This window comes from Anas acuta, chromosome 1, assembly GCF_963932015.1.
Source record: "Anas acuta chromosome 1, bAnaAcu1.1, whole genome shotgun sequence".
Lineage (NCBI taxonomy): Eukaryota > Metazoa > Chordata > Aves > Anseriformes > Anatidae > Anas > Anas acuta.
In genome coordinates, this window is record NC_088979.1 from 181441089 (window position 1) to 181458824 (window position 17736).

The 17736-nt window shown below is 38.0% G+C and overlaps 1 protein-coding gene across 1 annotated transcript in view; it reads right to left on the bottom strand.

Annotated features, from left to right (window-relative positions):
- CADPS2 (calcium dependent secretion activator 2) overlaps positions 1 to 17736 on the bottom strand; it is a 310672-nt gene that overhangs the window by 190397 nt on the left and 102539 nt on the right. The window contains 1 exon segment of the mRNA XM_068669603.1: positions 14825 to 15157. Within this exon segment, the coding sequence (XP_068525704.1) occupies positions 14825 to 15157 (333 nt within the window).

Consider the following 17736-nt stretch of genomic DNA (forward strand, 5'->3'; position numbering starts at 1 on the left):
CTGGTGGCTGATCCTGTCCTGTGCCATGGTGAAATCCTGTGGATTTTCCACAGAACTCTGGAAAAAAATTTAAAACATCTTTTCTCTAATCTTCCTCTCCCCTCTTCCCACCTTGTTTCTTTTCCTACTCAACACAAACAACAAATTGCTAGATTTGACAATATTTTTAGACTATGAGAAACATCAAATCAAAGTGAAACATTAAGAATGACAGAAAGAGAAAAACTGTTAATTGTTAAAATAAACGGGATAAAAAAGCACCTACACGAGAAATTTTCTATATTGTGGAATACCAGTATACATATTCTCAGCTAATACCAAGTCAAAAGATCTAGCAAGAACCGAAAGTATTTCTACTTTCTGTCTGTCTGCAGCAAGTAGACTGGTAAAAGCTTACTAGTCTAAAGCCCTTATGAAGTATCCTAACAACTTCTCATATTGCACCACCAGACCTCATGGCATTTTCATGAAAATTTTATTGAATCGATCCTCCAAAAGATTGCCTTTCAGACAGTGATCCAGGCCAAGCTAATCACTCAGTTTTCCTGAAACATAGTGCCAGCAAAAAGCTCAAACATGACTTTGAACTAGTTTTAATACAAATTCCTACTGAATGCTATCAATCTTCAATTTCTAGAGCTGTGGTATTTGGTAAGTGAAGGTACATATACACCTCAGCTCCTGCCTTCATAACTTTGTACACCCCAACCATATTCCTCAACCTCAGCCTTCTCAACACACTAAAGTGTTTCAGCCCTTTCAGCCTCTCCTTGAAAGGCCATGAAGTTCCACAATTTTCAGTGCCACCCTCCAGTCTTTAATGAACTCCTCTATATCCCTGAGACAGATATACTCTCCATTTCATTATTATTGTTCTTCATAGCCATGAGAAGTATTTTGTAACATTTTGACTGTTGTTGCACACAGACCTAATGATTTCAGCACAAGAAACACAAAGTCTCTTTCTTGAGCTGTTACTGCCCATTCTCAGTTCAGCATCCTATGCATATGAACTAGTTCTGCACCGCAGAGCATTCAAAGTCAGACTGGAAAGAGTGTTGAGCAACCTAATCTAGTGAGAGATGTCCCTGAACAAGGCAGGGAGCTCAAACTAGATGATCTTTATGGTCTCTTTCAACCCAAACCATTCTATGATTCTATGATAGTTTTTTCCTCTGACGCATTCCCTCATGTTTAGCTACCTCAGAGCTCATCTGTTGTGCTTTTTGCATGCAATTTTGTGAGGTCCTTCCAGAGTTCTTTGCAATTACAGCAACATCAGAGTGTCCAAAATGGTTTAGTATCATCTGTAGCCTCGAGGACTCCCCTTACACTGCCTGTATAAAGACACAACCCTCCTCTTAAGTAGAATCATGTAGAAATCACACTTAAACTTGCTTGAAATAATACTAAATGGGCTTACAACATTTTATATTTTTCTAAAATTATCTTGAACTTTAAGAGTTACTGCAGCAGACCTGTCAAATATCATAATTTGATTTTCTTATACTGATTTTAAGTTTAAAAAAATCAGAAGCTTGAAGGCTTGCTCTAGAAAGAAATCCCCTCTCCTTTGGTTACTCTCCTTACCATCCAAAAATATCATGTAGAATGTTTTCTTGCCTTATCAATCACTGATTAATTTTTCTTTGTAGTGTTGAAACTAAGGGGAATATACACAGAAAAGGGGAATAAAGGTTAATTAACATTCCATTAAGCAACCAAAAGCACCTTGAATGCTATGTTATTTTTATTTCCCATATAATGGTATGTGACTGATTGAACTAGAAAGAAAACTTAAATTCAGGCTGATAACTCACAAATGAAGTACCAATTTATCAAGTAGTTTCAAAAAACAATTTATGTTTCCAAAATGCATCATGAAAAAACCCACTCAGTCACATATAAACAGTTCTTATTTCAAATAGGCAAAATTATTCTATTTAGTTGAAAGTCTGCATTTGTATTTAAGTATATGCAGTATCTGAGCATAATAACAATGTGTTTTGTTTGATTTTTTTTTTTTTAAGAGCTACATTTTCTCTAAAAAAAACTATTTAAGAAAATCAGTGGATTCTCCTTGACGGAGAATTGAAATCTGCAACTTGGACCATGTAGCCTGTTTTTGTAATACTCTAAGAAACCTGCCTTCGTAAGCCCTATTCTTCCACGATAATTCTTTCAAATAAGCAGATAGGTTGAAAAGTTGCTAAGGTGACCACAGATCTTCACCAAGTGTCTATTCTATTCATTCCCAAAAGTGAAGAATTATATGGACTGTTCTAATCAAATTGTTTTAATTTTCCTACTGTTCTTCATGTTAAAGACTATCGAGTACAACAGGATTCTTCACTGCAAAGTAAGAGTAGTAAAGAGTTCATGTTTCAAAACAGATTATAGATCTTCAGTCTGTATTCTGCTTACTTGATGATTAGCAGGAAGACTTTAACAAAGAAAAAGAAAAATATTGCTTAAAAGCATGTACCTAGTATCTCCTTAACATTTATTTATTATTATTTTTGTGATGCAGGAAAAGACTTAACATCTGTTTTCCATGATAACAATCAATTGTTACTATTCTAGAAGATGCTGGAATCAGAAAATTCCCACACTGATGAATAACTTCCCTGGTAACACATATCTTTGAAAACAGGTTAGAAAATAAAGACTATTTAGACCAAACATTGTTCCCCAATTTACTTGAAAGCATCTCTAGTGACAGACTCCAAACTCTAAACAGCCTATTCCATTTAAATGTTACTCCAGTATTTAAGAAGCCTCATACAGAATTCAGCTGACCAGCAAGGCATGGTTCTACTTTCTTGTACTCTCTACATTCCATTGCTTGGCTAGATCTCCACTACACAGCTCCAATACACAGCTTAGACACCTAACTAACACATAAACAGTAATATTTAGGTGTTTGCATCAAGAACTATGTACTATCATCTGCTCCTCCTTTCAACATTTTTTTTCATTTTTGTTCTAAATACAAGAAATGGAACTATAGGAATATTGGTTAGATAGGCCATCTTGAGGTTACCAAGTCCAACCTCCCACTTGACAACAGTAGGTAAGTCTTACTTACTCCACCAAAACAAGTTCTGAAAAATTCCAAAATAGAGATTCCATATTTAGATTGCACAGCTTCTCAGGATGACCTTTCCTTTGCTCCACTACCTTCACACTGAAGTTTTCCTCTAATGATCATTCTGTAACTCTTGAGTGACAACTTGTGACAGTTTAATCTTTATAAGCTACTAATCTACTACCACACAATTTTAGCTTGGTCATCGTTGTCTTTGGAACTTCCCTCCATGATGCTGTAGGCTGCTACTGGAAACTCTTCTTTGCTAGGTTAGGCCACGCAAGTCTAGCTCCCTCAGCACTGCCAGGCAGAAGGGAAGAACAACTTCATCAGTCTCCTTCCCATGTTCGTTCTAATGTAGCCCAGCTTTATTTCACCTAAAATGAAAGGGCGCTGTTGGCTCTTACTACACCTGGCACCCATTCTGTACACATTCTGAAACCTCCTCTCCAGCTCCTCTTCCCTCCCCTATTCCAGCAGGGCTGAAGCTCTACCAGTTGGTTCCCAACCCATAACCACGCCCAGGATTATTTTGCCGGAGGTGCACAACTTTCCACTTCTTAATGAAATTCATGAGCTCGCTGTTAGCTTACTGCTCAAGATTACCCTCAAGCATTCAGCACATCAGCACTACCCAGTTTAGTACTGTCCCCAAATTTGCAGAAGCTAAGAATTTGTCTCATCATCCCATCTGTCAGTAAAAATAATGAACAATATCAAACTCTGGAGAAGTTTTCCCAGCTACCAACTGGGCTTTTAAACCACTGACTCCACTCTTTGAGCACAGTGACATAGCTAATTTTCAAGTCCTCTAATAATCAGCTTGTCCAGGGCATACTTCCTCAACACAAAAATATGAATGTGGTAGTAAATGGTGTCAAAAGCCTTACTCAAGAGAAGTCAAGGTGAATTACCATCCATTGTTCTCCTTACTCACATTATCAGTCATTTCTTGAAAGATGGCAGGTTGGTCAGACATGATTTCTTCTTGGTATCCATGTAAACCGATAGCGATAAACTTTATGTTTGTAACGGACCACAAAAGATTGTGGTCCATGGTGTTTCTAGTCTTTCAAATACTAAGGTGATGCCTCTAATTCTCAACCTTTCTGTACAACAGGATGGTTTGTTCCTGAACTCTCAGTATGTTTTCTTTAGAAACCTGCCAACTCCTGGGCTCTCCTCTTCCCTACACTGCAGCTTCTCAGGGGTCTCTGCACAGCAATTCCTTAAACAACTAACATCACAGTGTACCTTCTCAGCCTTCCTCCAATATCAAATTCTGTCAGCTGGTGATTTCTGCAGCCCAGCTGCCACCTGTGGCAAGATTCACTCCCACCTCCCTGTTTGTGAGCAGCTGGTTAAAAACAGCATTAATCCCAATTGCTCTTTTTGCATTCATGTTCAGGAATTGTCACCAACAGAGTCTAGAAACTCCCTCACAATGCTTGCACAATGCCATGTTCCCCTCCCAGCAAAGTTGTGGCAGAGGGCTGAAATCCACCATGTGGATCAAAGCCTCCCATCAGACGACTTCTATTAGTTGTTTGCAGACAACCTCACTTTCTCTGTCAGTTGGTCTGCCACCAACCCTTACCACAACATCACCAATATGACCTTTCTTTCTGGTCTTGACACAGACTGGTCTTCTTTGTTGCTCAAATACTTTGCATTAGTGCAGACACATTCATTAACGCTCTCCTTTCTGAGAGGGAATGTTACAGTCTCCCAGTCTCCCTTGTAGCCTTCTACCTTATGTATCTTCTCCACATGTATTGCTTCCTCATTTAACTCTCAGATTAGCTCTTAGCAAACCTAGTTTAAAATCCTCCCTGTTAGGTTAGCAAATCTGCCCACAAACATGCCTGTGCCTTCTTGTTGGTTTAATTCCATTGCTTCTTACCAGTTCTTCTTAAAACAAGGTACTACAACCAAAGAATCACTGAATCACAGAATCACAGAATTGAAGGGGTTGGAAGGGACCTCAAAATATCATTGAGTCCAACCCCCTGCCAAAGCAGGTTCCTTAGAGCAGGCTGCTCAACCAGGCCTGAGCAGGTGTCCAGACAGACCTTAAATATCTCCATAGCAGGAGACTCCACAACCTCCCTGGGCAGCCTGTTCCAGTACTCCATCACCCTCACCATGAAGAAGTTCTTTCACATTTTGGTGTGGAACTTCCTGTGCTCTGTCTTTTGACCATTACTGCTTGTCCTGTCCCCATAAACCACTGAAAAGAAGTACAAGCCTCACTGATGACATCAGTTACGCACGTTGAAGGTGTCACTCTGGGCCATCCCTGGTCATGCTGCCCCGGGAAGCAGTGGAGTCCCCATCCCTGGAGGTGTTTAAGAGAACTGTGGATGTACCATCAAGAGACACAATTTAATGATGGGACTCAGTAGGTTAGTGTGATGGTTGGACTTGGTGACCCCAAAGGCCTTTGCCAACCTAGATGACTCTATGACCTTTGCTCTTAGTCCTGCAGTCACCTTTCATCTCCTCAAGGTCATGTTATTGGTGCTCACACAGATAAGCAGCAAGGGGCAGTAGCTGGAAGGCTAGATGGGCCTCAGCAACCTCTTTGCAACATCTCACATCCAGGTGAGAAGCAAGTAAAAAGACGAACCAGCAGATGGATGCCTTTGTCCTATAGTCACCAAACACTAACACTTCTTGCTGCTTCTTTGTTCTGGTCCAGTCCCCAAACCCAACATGTCCAACATGCATTCTTCACACAACAGAACTCACTCATCCTCCCCTGCTGCTAGGATCCCAAAGCAGTTTTTCAGATTAATGATTGCAGAGAGACATGGAGCCTTTCTCCTGCTGCCAGAAGTCATAAACTTCCAGATTCCACCTTCCTGGCAACATGGGAAGAGGAGGGAACTACTACTATTAAAATAGTTAGAGAACACCAGTTACAGAAAGTCTGCTATCCATCTGTAAAACATAATCGTTGTTCCAGTACGGTAAAATTAGAATACTGGGCACAGAAGCATTCCTAAGGAGGGACAGTTCTTTCAGACAAGATCTTGCTGTGCCTCCAGTCTCCTGAGGGAAGACACAGTATGGAGAGAAGGCTGTGCCAGATTGATTGGAACATGATTTTATAATGTTCCTAGTAATAAAGCAAAGCTGCTTCTGAAAATTGTGCAAATTGTGCATACTTTTTGGGGTTCTCATCCATGGCTCAGTAGTACATTCTCTCATTTACGGGTAGTCGAACTGTTCCCACACTAGAAACGCTTGGCATTGCATGACCAGTTATGAAAACAGTTCACTCAGTGGTGACAGAAGGATTGGATAACAATGACTTTCCCCATACTTCATTTGCACAGGGCTATTTCTACTCTCACAGCCCTAGAGCATTCAAGTTTACCATAAACCGCTCCTTTTAACAGCAGTTAAAAGCCAACATTTCTACTAGCTAACCAGTCTCATTTTTATTTCAGATTTTCCCTGTTTAAAGGTAACACTTCTGAGAGTCAGTTTATTTGTTTTCTCAAGAAACAGATTCTCATAAACAACACAAAAAACAGATTAATTCTACTTTTCCTCTCCTCTTAATCCTTCCCTCCCCAGTAGGCTGTAAGCTTTCAGACTAAGGGTGGTAATCATTTTTTCTTCTCTTTACTCATGGAACTGACCAAAAAAAGTGTTACTGCAGTTGGCCTGAGAATTTTTCATGCCCATAGCAAAAATATAAAAACAGATTGATGTATCTACAGAAGACCTATAGAGAAGAACAGGCACCATCTTGAAAAGATGTCTGAAGTTTGACGCACATCTAATCACAAAGCAGACAGCCTCAGCACTGACAATAGACAATGTGGATGGATGATATAACAACTGTCTTTGAGTCTTGTAATATAAAATATGGGAATAAATAGAAGGCCAAGGAGCATGTCCCTGCAAGTTGACGTTTCTGTTGAGAGTCAACCCTCTTTTGGGTGGAGATGGTGTCTGAGATGGAGAGCATGAATGGACAACAGCCTAGATATTAAGACAGCTTCAGTAGAGGAGACAGATGGAAAGAAAACCTGAGAGCTCTTGCTTTTTTTTTTTTTTTTTTTTTAATGAAAACCACAAAAACACATTCCTAAAGGATAAAAACCAGACACAAATTATGGTGTGTCCAAATAGATCTTTCAGCCATTTTATAAACACAATTACTCTTGCATAGGACAATCTATCCTCTTTTATGGTCGCATTTTGCTATTTCTGTTTGAAATATGTTTATATTATATATGTTAGCTAGCTCATTTCCAAATTTATCTGCACATTTCCCTTTGGTGTGACTGAGGTGTAGGAACCTGAACCATGAACCATAACCAAGCAGCCAGTTGCAAAAGAAGTGGCATATTCCTCTCAAGAACAAAAAGTTAAGAATTCTTGCTCTACAGTTTCCGAAACACAGGAAAAAGGCTAAGCTTCAGAACAAGACATTCAGAACCAGGATGTGAAAGGGATATAGAAATGTAGCCTCATTCTTGTCCTGTAGCTTTTCAGCTGCTTTTGCTGGCTTCACACTGGCTGCTGAAGTCAGAGGAAAAACCCTCCAGAGGAACAAACCTAACTAATCGAACTGATCCTTGGGTTAGAAGCAACTGTTTTAGGCAGAAGTGCTTTACTTTGAATACATAAAAAGGGATGTCAAAGCAGGAGAGGTAGCAAATTCACGCTAAGGGTCATTAACTTACTTGGGTTGACCAAAAATTTTTTTTTTCAAATGCGCAGGTAAGCTAGGGATCAGACACATTAATGAAATATAGTAGTCAGTCTGGAAACATGACTCTAATAACATATGTAAAAACTATATTTGTCTGGTATTTATTTACCTGAAGACACAGGTCCTTTAAAAGAATAAAATAAAATTGAAAAATGTAATACAACAGCCTCTGGGAGAAGAGCTTTATTTTTGTTGCTTAATGCCAAACTAGAGGAACTTATTCCTCAGCTGGTAATATTAAACACGATGAGTCAAATGCAGTGGTGATGTTAATAAAAGTACAAGTTAGATGCTGTATAAATTTGGCTTCAAGTGTTGAAGCAGCTTAACTTACTTGGATCCGGAACTCAGCAGAATGTCAAAAACAGCATTCATTACTTCTTGAAGGCTCCAGAGGAGCATTTTACAGGAAGAAACACAGAGGAAGGTAGAAAGTAAAACAAACTTTAAAAGATCTGCTTTAACAAAGCCAAAGCCAACTTCCCTATTTTTTATGCTATGATGGCCATTCTGCTGCTGTTTTCCTGCATTCACCCAATGCCAAAGAAATTCAGAAAACAAAAACAGATTGAAAGATCTGCAGCCAAAATCCCAGTGCCAACGATTTCAAACCTCAGAGCAGGCACAAGACGGAGCGTCTCTTGTCTCTTGGGACAAGAAGGGTGGTACACAGAAGACAAGGCCTCAAAGGAAGCATAGAAAACACAAGCAAAACAACTAGTCTATGATTACTGGCAGTCTTTTAAGGTACTAGAGACCATAAATGTCCAACTCATTCACACAGGTGCAAATCAAACACAAGAGAAGAAGCCACATAAGCAAATAGAAAGCTTTATAACAGAAAAATCCACATGTACATTTGTCATAAAAGTGATTATATGTAAAAAACTATTAATCCATATTTTTTCTTAATGCTTACACAGAACAAGTAAGCCTTTGAACATTTTCCCAGTTTTCAGATGTTCCACTCTAGATTTCCTCCTAAATGTAGATGTCAAGGCCAATTTTACTCACCAACAGCTGAATGTAACAAGGACTCTGCAATACCTCAAATACTGAAAATGCATTACTGTTGCTGACATACCATTTCTCTCTAGTATTTTCTCAGTATTCCTTGATCTACAAAGAAGAATATTTCAAAGTGCTTCTCCATTATATAACTTGCAAGGTTTTTAAACCTTGTTCAGAGCCAGTTACTTTAACATGCTAAAAAAGCTACTTACTTCTCTAAGAATGGATTGATATTTTTTCCATCATTCTTCTGCAATTAGAGTAAATGAGAACAAACCAACACACTTTGGGGCAATCAGGAACTTTTTTCCAAAGTACATTCTGCTATTATGGAAAAAATGCTTTTGTTTACAGAAGCTAAGACTTTTATAACTTGGGGGTTCCAAGATTTCCTTTCTTGCCAGAACTCACATTATTAAGCTGAAAATCCAAACCAGCTTAGTTCTGGATTTCTGACAGCCTCGTTCCAGAACTGATCTTAGCAGGGCTATTTGAGGTTGCAGCACTCTTTTCCAAAGCATCACATCTTTTCTGTCTTGAGCAAGACCTCCCAAATTGAAGTAAAAGACAAATGAAGCAGCTCAGCAAAAACACTGAAACGGAAACTCTTGAAATAACTTCATATTAAACTTCTATGTGTATATAATCGAGTGGTATATCATGAAGAGAAAATATTGAAGATCACGTGAGAAATTATCTATTTTTCCACTGAAATATTTTGTTTGAATTATTCTGCTCTCATTCAAGCACAGATAGCTGCAGATCTGGTTTCCCCTTGAAGAAAATGGAAAAATCAATCAAGCAGATTTTTTCTGTGAAAAAGAGGGCATGGAACAAGATATATTCTTGTATTTACAGGTACTAGAAACCAATAGAGTTGATGTGTGAACAAGTCTGAAGTGTGAACATTTGAACACTTCTGACATCAAAGGTATGAAACACTTTTCAGGTTGACAGACACATATGGCAATTTTAAAATACTGACCTGTTCTGAAAGGCAGCATATCGGTATTGGGTCATTTTTGTGTGCAGAAACTTTCCAGACTCACATTTATCATGTAAAAATGCAGTCAACACCTGATTTTCTTTAGGAGGTGGAATACTCTATAGCCTCCCACGGTCACCTAGATTTTCTGCCTTTCCTCTGTCAAGGGGACTCTGCAGTCCTTTCTGCTCACTGAGAGCCTGGACAACTTCTCCCAGCACTACTGCCCCATCTACCATCTCCTCTGTAGTCAAAACCCCCAAAGCTGTGGGTTACCGAGAGAGCAGATAAACCCTACTCAGCTTTTAGAGCCTGCAGTGGTTATCCAGCAGTAACCTCTTACCTGGATAATGCTTGAAGGTAGTGTATCTCCCCCATAAAGCAGATGATAGGAACAAGGTATGACTTTATGTTTTTTAAACAGTAGAGTAGGGATAGCTTAGGAAGGGTAAAAGCACTGCAGAGACTTCTGAGACATCAGTGATGACAACTCATCCAGTACCTGATGCTACCTTTAAATTACAGCAGTGGACCTTCCCAACATTTTTTCAATTTACTTTGTTGTATTAGGTAGGATTTATCATGAAATAAGTAATGACAGTCATTATTGATCATCTGATCAGATACTGGCTTAGCTGAAGCCTTGGTCACAGTAAAATACTTCACAGAGGCAGGGTCTTTTCTTCTGAAAAGACTCAAATATACATACTGCATAGCAGCACATGATCTGCAATATACAGACCAAACCATTTTTCCTGTGCCTTGTCTCAAGTTTAAAAAAAAAAAAAAAAAAGAGAGAGAGAATGTATTTAAGCTTTAGTCTACATTCCTAAAGGAACCTTAACACTTCTTCCATTACTCCAAGAAGGAGGTATCAAATTTAACACTGAAATTTTCTGTAGAAAAGTATCACTCTCCAAGCTTGAAATGTTTGCACTTGTCCCTGTAGCTTATATGGGGTATAAAAGTTTCTAAGAAAAATATACAGAATTTCCTTTTGATAATCTGAGATTTGTGAGATAATCACATTCCTTTTCAGGATCTTACTAAGCCAAGGTACAGAACTGCAAACATTCAAAAGACACAAAGGCCATCTCGTGAATTGAACTGCCTTTAATTTTACTTATTTCCCACACCATATAATTAATTGGACTTTACTGAAGTTCTGGGTGAAAGAATCCTTAAAGCCCAGCTGTACTGAGCACCATGAGCAGTCTTAGGTTCAGGAGAAATTCTTGACAGAAATTTTACTCATAATTAAAAATGCAAAAATTTATTATGGAAAATACAGTGTTGTCCATAATTCTCAATATTAGACACTCATACAAAGAGATACATCTTGAAAAAGCTATAAATAATCAAGGATGTGAACCAGGAGCTTGTTACAAGGCTTTTAAACAGAAAATTATGGTTTGAAGCAAAGTACCATTGAAAGCTATTTCCTAATTTGTGGATGATTCCCAAAGAGTCAACAGTAAAAGACTCAACAGATTTGTTCTCAAAATTATTTATTACCTGTCAGAAGAGATAATGTGACTTAAAAGAATTCTTTCATTATGAAAATCTCCCCTCTCACTGAAGATAAGGGGGTTTAGATCAGCCAACAAAAGTCAACCTTTATAAAGGTACTGTCAAAACAAAATAAGTTCTGTCTGGAGTTATGATTTACCTGATAAGGAAACTCTGGTATTGGTGGAGTGATGTAATAATAGTGCATGACCACACTGCAGTTAGATTTTGACTTTCAGTTTGACTTTCTGCAAAGTTATCTTCCACATCAGTGACTAATTAAAAAAAAAAAAAAAAAGGACAAAGACAGACTTTATCATGTTTGATCTCTGTAAATCAAAGAAACCATAACAACACACTGTGGGCAAGCATCTCAACAGCAAGTCAAGGAGATCATTAAGTCCCAGCTAACTCACAATCATCTCTTTATCATAAAACACAGATCAAGGAAATGCAATGTAAATAAAAATTAGGTGAAAATGTTAGCACTTCCAAAATTGAATCTTTTCATCATGAAGAGGTAGAGATGCTTGGCAGCAGTTGCTGGCCTTGCTCTAAGTTCTGAAGTTGAAAATGGAATCATAGAAGAAATCCCTAACATGAAGGTCCCTGTTAACATTCACTACCTAAAGATGGACATATACTAAATAGGTATTTAGTATATGCTAACAGATTGTGACAAAAAGTTAGTTCTTCAAAGAAAAACACATAAAATACCCACAGTTGTTTGGACTGTGCTTGGCAATGTCAGAAAACTGGTTTAATATTTTTCATTTTATTGCTGATTAAGTTCTTGTTCTGACTGAGAACAATTGCTCACACAAAGGATGGAGACTGGCAACCTGTGTGTGCCTGCAACAACCCATGCCTTAGCAGAACTGTCTGATGACCTGCTGCAAGATGCCGAAGGGTTTAAGAGTTAAACACTCCATTTAGAACAGGCTGGAGAGCAAAGGCTGCTGGCAACCAGTAAAAAGTTTCTAAGGGCAGAAGTCATGAGGAGGAGGTTGGCAGACAATACCACTACTGTTACAAATAGCATCTTTGTCTGTTTACCAACCCTGCAGCTGCGGGATAATTTACTTGTATCATCGACGTTGTTCAGTTTGGTATTTCCAAAGGGCTGGAAGGAATAAGAAAAAAAGAAGGGGGGGGGTGGGGTGGGGAGAGAATAAGAAAAAGTTTTCTGCACAAGTTACAACTGTACAGATCTGCTGTTAAGGGCAGCTGTTTCTCAGAGCTGCAAAATATTCAGAATTTCATATCAAGACCTGATTCTCTGCTAGAAGCACAGGCTAGAAGCCAACTCATCAAAACCCCTATCAAAAATACAATTTTAACATCTGTTTGAACTTTCACTTATCTCACTGCTCCCAGACACTATTGATTATCATTATCTGCAAGTCTCCAGTATTTTAAAGAGCGGTGGCAAAGGGAAACAAAAGTGAGCATTTTAATATAAAGACAGATAGATACTTCTAGGGGAGAATGAAAACTGAAGTGCTGACTGGAATAGGAGTCTAACATCACCTCATCTTTTATAAATACATTGTCAATAAAAAGGATTAAAATACAGCCTAAACTAAAATGTCTATTAGAACTATAATGAGGAATAAAGGATTTTGCCAAAGGAGAAGAGGAATTACATTATAAGAAACTGTCTGCTGCCTGCAATACACTTCCTGAGAAGGCCACAACTGTTGTCTTTTCCTTTGTAACAGTTTTCTCCTCATACCTTTGGTGTACTATGCGCTTGACTGAATCACCAGAACAGGATATAAAATTTGTTCAGTAGCAACTTTGCACAGTTGGAGTATGTAATAACAATTTTTGCTTTAGCAAAGTAATCTCATGCTTGCCTTGGAAAATGAAAACTTTCAGAATGTTAGAACTCACAGCAGGAAGGCTACATGCTCAAAGAATTCCAGAATTCTTCCCAGTTGGAATGATGTAGATGATCCTACATCTGCTCCAAAAGAGATGTCTCCTTTTCTTCGTGTCCTTCACTACTCATATGAATCGTGGGTAAATGATGTGTACTTTGGAGACCTGCACAGGAGTTTTTACAACCTTCACAGCTCAACACCAAAAAAAGGAAGAGAAGAGTCTTCTCTTCACTCCATTAAGTCATCTTTGCACACAACAGCACAGTCAACAGCCTCTCTCCCTTACTACCTACCACAGGATTATTTCTTCAATTTGTGATTCACAACATATAATAGAAAATACCATGTTCAAAATTCTACCACGACAGAAGACAAAGATGAGTTGCTGTGATTCTTCAGTCTCTTCCTAGGTAATAAACCAAGAACAGATAGAAAACTGCTGAACAGGAGAGCCCTGCTAATATTTGCCAACCACTTTTGTTGCATCAACATTCTATAATTAAGAACCAAAACCAAAAAGCCTTCAAGCATACAGGTGCAAGAACCTAGTGGCCCATATCACCAGAACCACTTCTAGATTAAAGGGACGTATTTTTTTTGTTTGATTGTTCAAAGCTGTACAGTCATATTTGTTTGTATTCCTCTAGCACAATACAGACCAACAGATTTTGATCATTCGCAGTGACATATAAAGTAAGATTTAACAATTATCATACACCAGAGGAGGGAGAAAGTCATACAGTTTCTACTGTAAATAACAGGTTATATGCTTTTGAGGAAAAATAGTTGTTGTTTTTTTTGTGTGTGTGCTTTCAAGTATTGATTGGAACAGGTTGCCCAGAGACATTGTGCAGTCTATTCTTGAGGTTTTAAGACCTGACCGGATAAAGCCCTGAGCAACCTGGTCTGTCTGCAGAGCTGTCCCTGATTTGAGCAGAACATTGGGCTGAATGATCTCTTGAGGTCTTTTCCAAACTGAGTTATCTCATGCCTGCATGTTCTATTAGGCAAAACCACACTCAAATAAGCAGGATTATTCCTGAAGATGTCAGTGCTTCTTGACCAACCTGCATATTACAGTGGTTAGCTTCATGATATACCTGTACGTGAATTAAGAACAGTTCCAACCAACTGAAGTTTTATACACTGCATGGCCAAGCATCCAGAATTCAGTATGTATCATCTATCTACTTATGGCAGAAAATTCCTTTTAAAGATGTATAAACATACACACAAACGTATACACAAATATATATATAAAGATGTATATACAAACACAAACATGCATATGTAATTTATACATAGGTATGCAGGTATATAGACTATAGAGGATTCTGTAGAATCACACAGCTCACTGGAGCTGTGACACTGTAAAAGGGCTCAGGAGACCTCTGTAGCATAAGTACCATATACCCTAGCATACCCTTTTTCCAAATACTTTCCAGTGGCCAATGATGTAAAGATTCCATCCTGAGGGGCTTCACTTCCTTGAAGTATGGAGATGAACTTAAAACTGAAGCCTTCTGCATAAGGTGAGGAAGCACTTGACCTGTTGGCAGGGATTGGAGGGAGCAATTTTGAACACAACAAAACCGAGTGGCACCAATACTTACTTGGCAGGCATTATAAATCAACTGGTGTTCCAATTTTTTGATCCCTAGAATCTGTTGAAACATTTCATAAAGCTGTTCCTTGCTCAGAATCAGCTCCGATACAGCACTTAAGGCCATTCTATTCGGCTGTTTGCAAAAGTCCTCTTCTCCCCTGTATATGGCATCATACTTGGCTAGCCAAGAACTTAACACTGTCTCTTTGCTCAATCCATCAATTTCTGGCAAACTTCGGACCCTCTTTTCTATGTTTTTCTTAAAAACATCTCTAAAGTCATTTGCAGAACATCCTCCACTGTGAACCATTCTTGCAACTCGGTCACTCTTGAGAAATACCTTTTGCAAAAAAAAAAGAAAGAGAAAAAAAAAAAGTTAGGCATGGACACAGAGAAGAAACAATCTCTTAATAAAGGGGTGTTATAGCAGGCTAATATTTTCTTCCCATGTGAAATGTCTTTGCTGGGAGGTCAAGGTTGTTCCATTTTTCATAAAGAAATAATGCATAAATACATGTTCATAACTTGTAAGTAATACATGTTCATGTGAATAAATAATGAATAATTACATGTTCATAAAGCAAGTTTCTGCATTGAACAAATACTTAAGTAGCCGGTAAAGTACTTCTACAATAGCTAAGCTAGAATGAAGTCTAAATTAACCACAGCTAATTTAAAACTTACCTACAAGATTTTATTAATCTTTCCTCTGTTAAAATCACAGGAGTCTGAAGATACTTGCAAGTAACTCATGAAGAAGCTACATTGTCTTAAAACTTGGCAGTATAATGAGTGAAAAAAGTATCTATAAGATAGCTAGGAATATCAAGGAAGAGGAGACAGAAGTCCAGAAAAGGAGAAAAAAAGAAAGAAAAAAGAAGAAGCACTAGAGAATTATTGCAATCAATACTAACAATAGAGAGGAGAAACACTCAAAATGCAAAAAATGGTTTTCCTACTGTGGGTACGATATTGGAAACTATGGAATTCTCTGTGTAAACAAAACAAAACAAAAAACAACACCAAATAACCTCCCAGGTACATGAACTATAAAATATGACAAGGCAAATTACAGCAACGAATCACATCATTCTGCAAGAGCGTTTCGGTGTTCAAGGGCAGTTGCATTCATCTCTCCTGACATTGACCTTGGCAAGCTTGATCTTTCCAGCCACTGCATGGACAATTGATTTATAGTAATAAGTCTTATGACACTACACTGTTCTTCTACTAAATACAGCCAACAAAAAGATGACGGCTGTGGCATTTCCAGCATTTTAAACAACAAACATGTGCCTTGCAGAAGTCGTAAACTGCATACTGGTGTTGAACAGGTCCCCAGGGAAGAACCACCCAGCTTCCCATGGCAGAGAGAGATGGATCAGAGCCCTAGAGCCTGCAAGGCTCAGGTGCGTGGAGGTGGCTAGGCTGCCAAACCTACACCCCAAGCACAGCTGAAACACAAAGAAAATATTTGATACCATGTGGTCAAAAGAAGATTCCCTTTCCATCCATTTCCCTTTCTGACCATTTTCTCTCTTCAGTCAGATGCCATGAAGTCGAAGAAGAGAAAACTACATGCTTTCAGGTGATGATTTTAGTGACCAAGAGCTATTAAAATGCAATAAGTGGAGATTACAGCACAGCAGAGTTGTGTCACCAAATACCATCATGTTATGGAAGACAGTACACCTAACAACCACCCTAAATATTACTGTGATTCATCTGGAAAAGACAAAACAGAGGAGTGGGAGAGCAGCTAAAAAGCTAAGCAGAGAGGAGTATGAAGATGGAAACAGGACAAGAAAACCATATCCTAAAATTCCCAGTGCTTTTCCTGTAGATCCATGTTTTTCCTGTAGAATCTTTAAAATGCAGCTACCTAAAAAAATAAATCTTTTAATATATATCCTCATTGATGTTGTACTGAAGGGTGAGATTAAGCCTTAGAGAACTTGGCCCAAAAGCTTAAAACATCACCAGTATCTTCTATTTACATTTTGTGCTCTGTGCCATGATGAATTTCTTTATTTGGAAAAACAACCATCTGAGATGAAACTTTTATCACTAAAATAGAGTTGACATGGTTACTGTCAATTAATGATGAAGTTAATTTCCTTAAAATGCCACACAAATATTGAATCTCTTTTCAAAGCAAACAATACTCAGAAATTCCACTTGGCAATAAAACTTATCAACAAAAACAGGTACAAGGATATTAAGCTTTTCCTTGTTTCAGCAGTCTGCAATTACAATTAATTCATCCCTCCAACAGCTTCACTGAAAAGAAAATGGAACAAAAATATTTTTTTTTAAAAAAAAGATGACTCCAGACTAACTTCAGCTATTTCACTTTGTCATAAACAGCATTAAATCCTCCATCATGTTAGTTTGCATACCTAATGAGAAAAAGCAGATGCAGAAGAAAGAATGAAAATGAGAATACTTATGTGCTCTTCCCCCGAAAAAAAAAACAAAAAACCAACAACTCATGTTTATCCAAGATTGCATTATCTTATAAATAACATATATAACTGGATCACTCTAATAAATATATGTTTATACACGCAAAATACATACTGTAAAATCATCAGAGTATTATTTACCTCTCATTACTTTCTTTCAGTCATATTATTCAAAACAATTAATTCAGAATGCAGGGGCTGAAAAGCCACAAGATCTTGACTTACAAACAAGAATAATTAGAAACTTATTTCTGATTTTGAAATTGGTTTTCTAGGAGATGTAAGTAAAAATCTGTTCCAGTTTTCAGCACTTACGTGTGAAACTGTAACATTTGTTGTCTGCAACATTGAGAGAATAATGGCATAATGATGTTGAGCAAAACAGATTTTTATATAGGTATGTGCAAATACAAAATACAATCTGTATCTATTCCATATCCCTCATCAAAAAAGA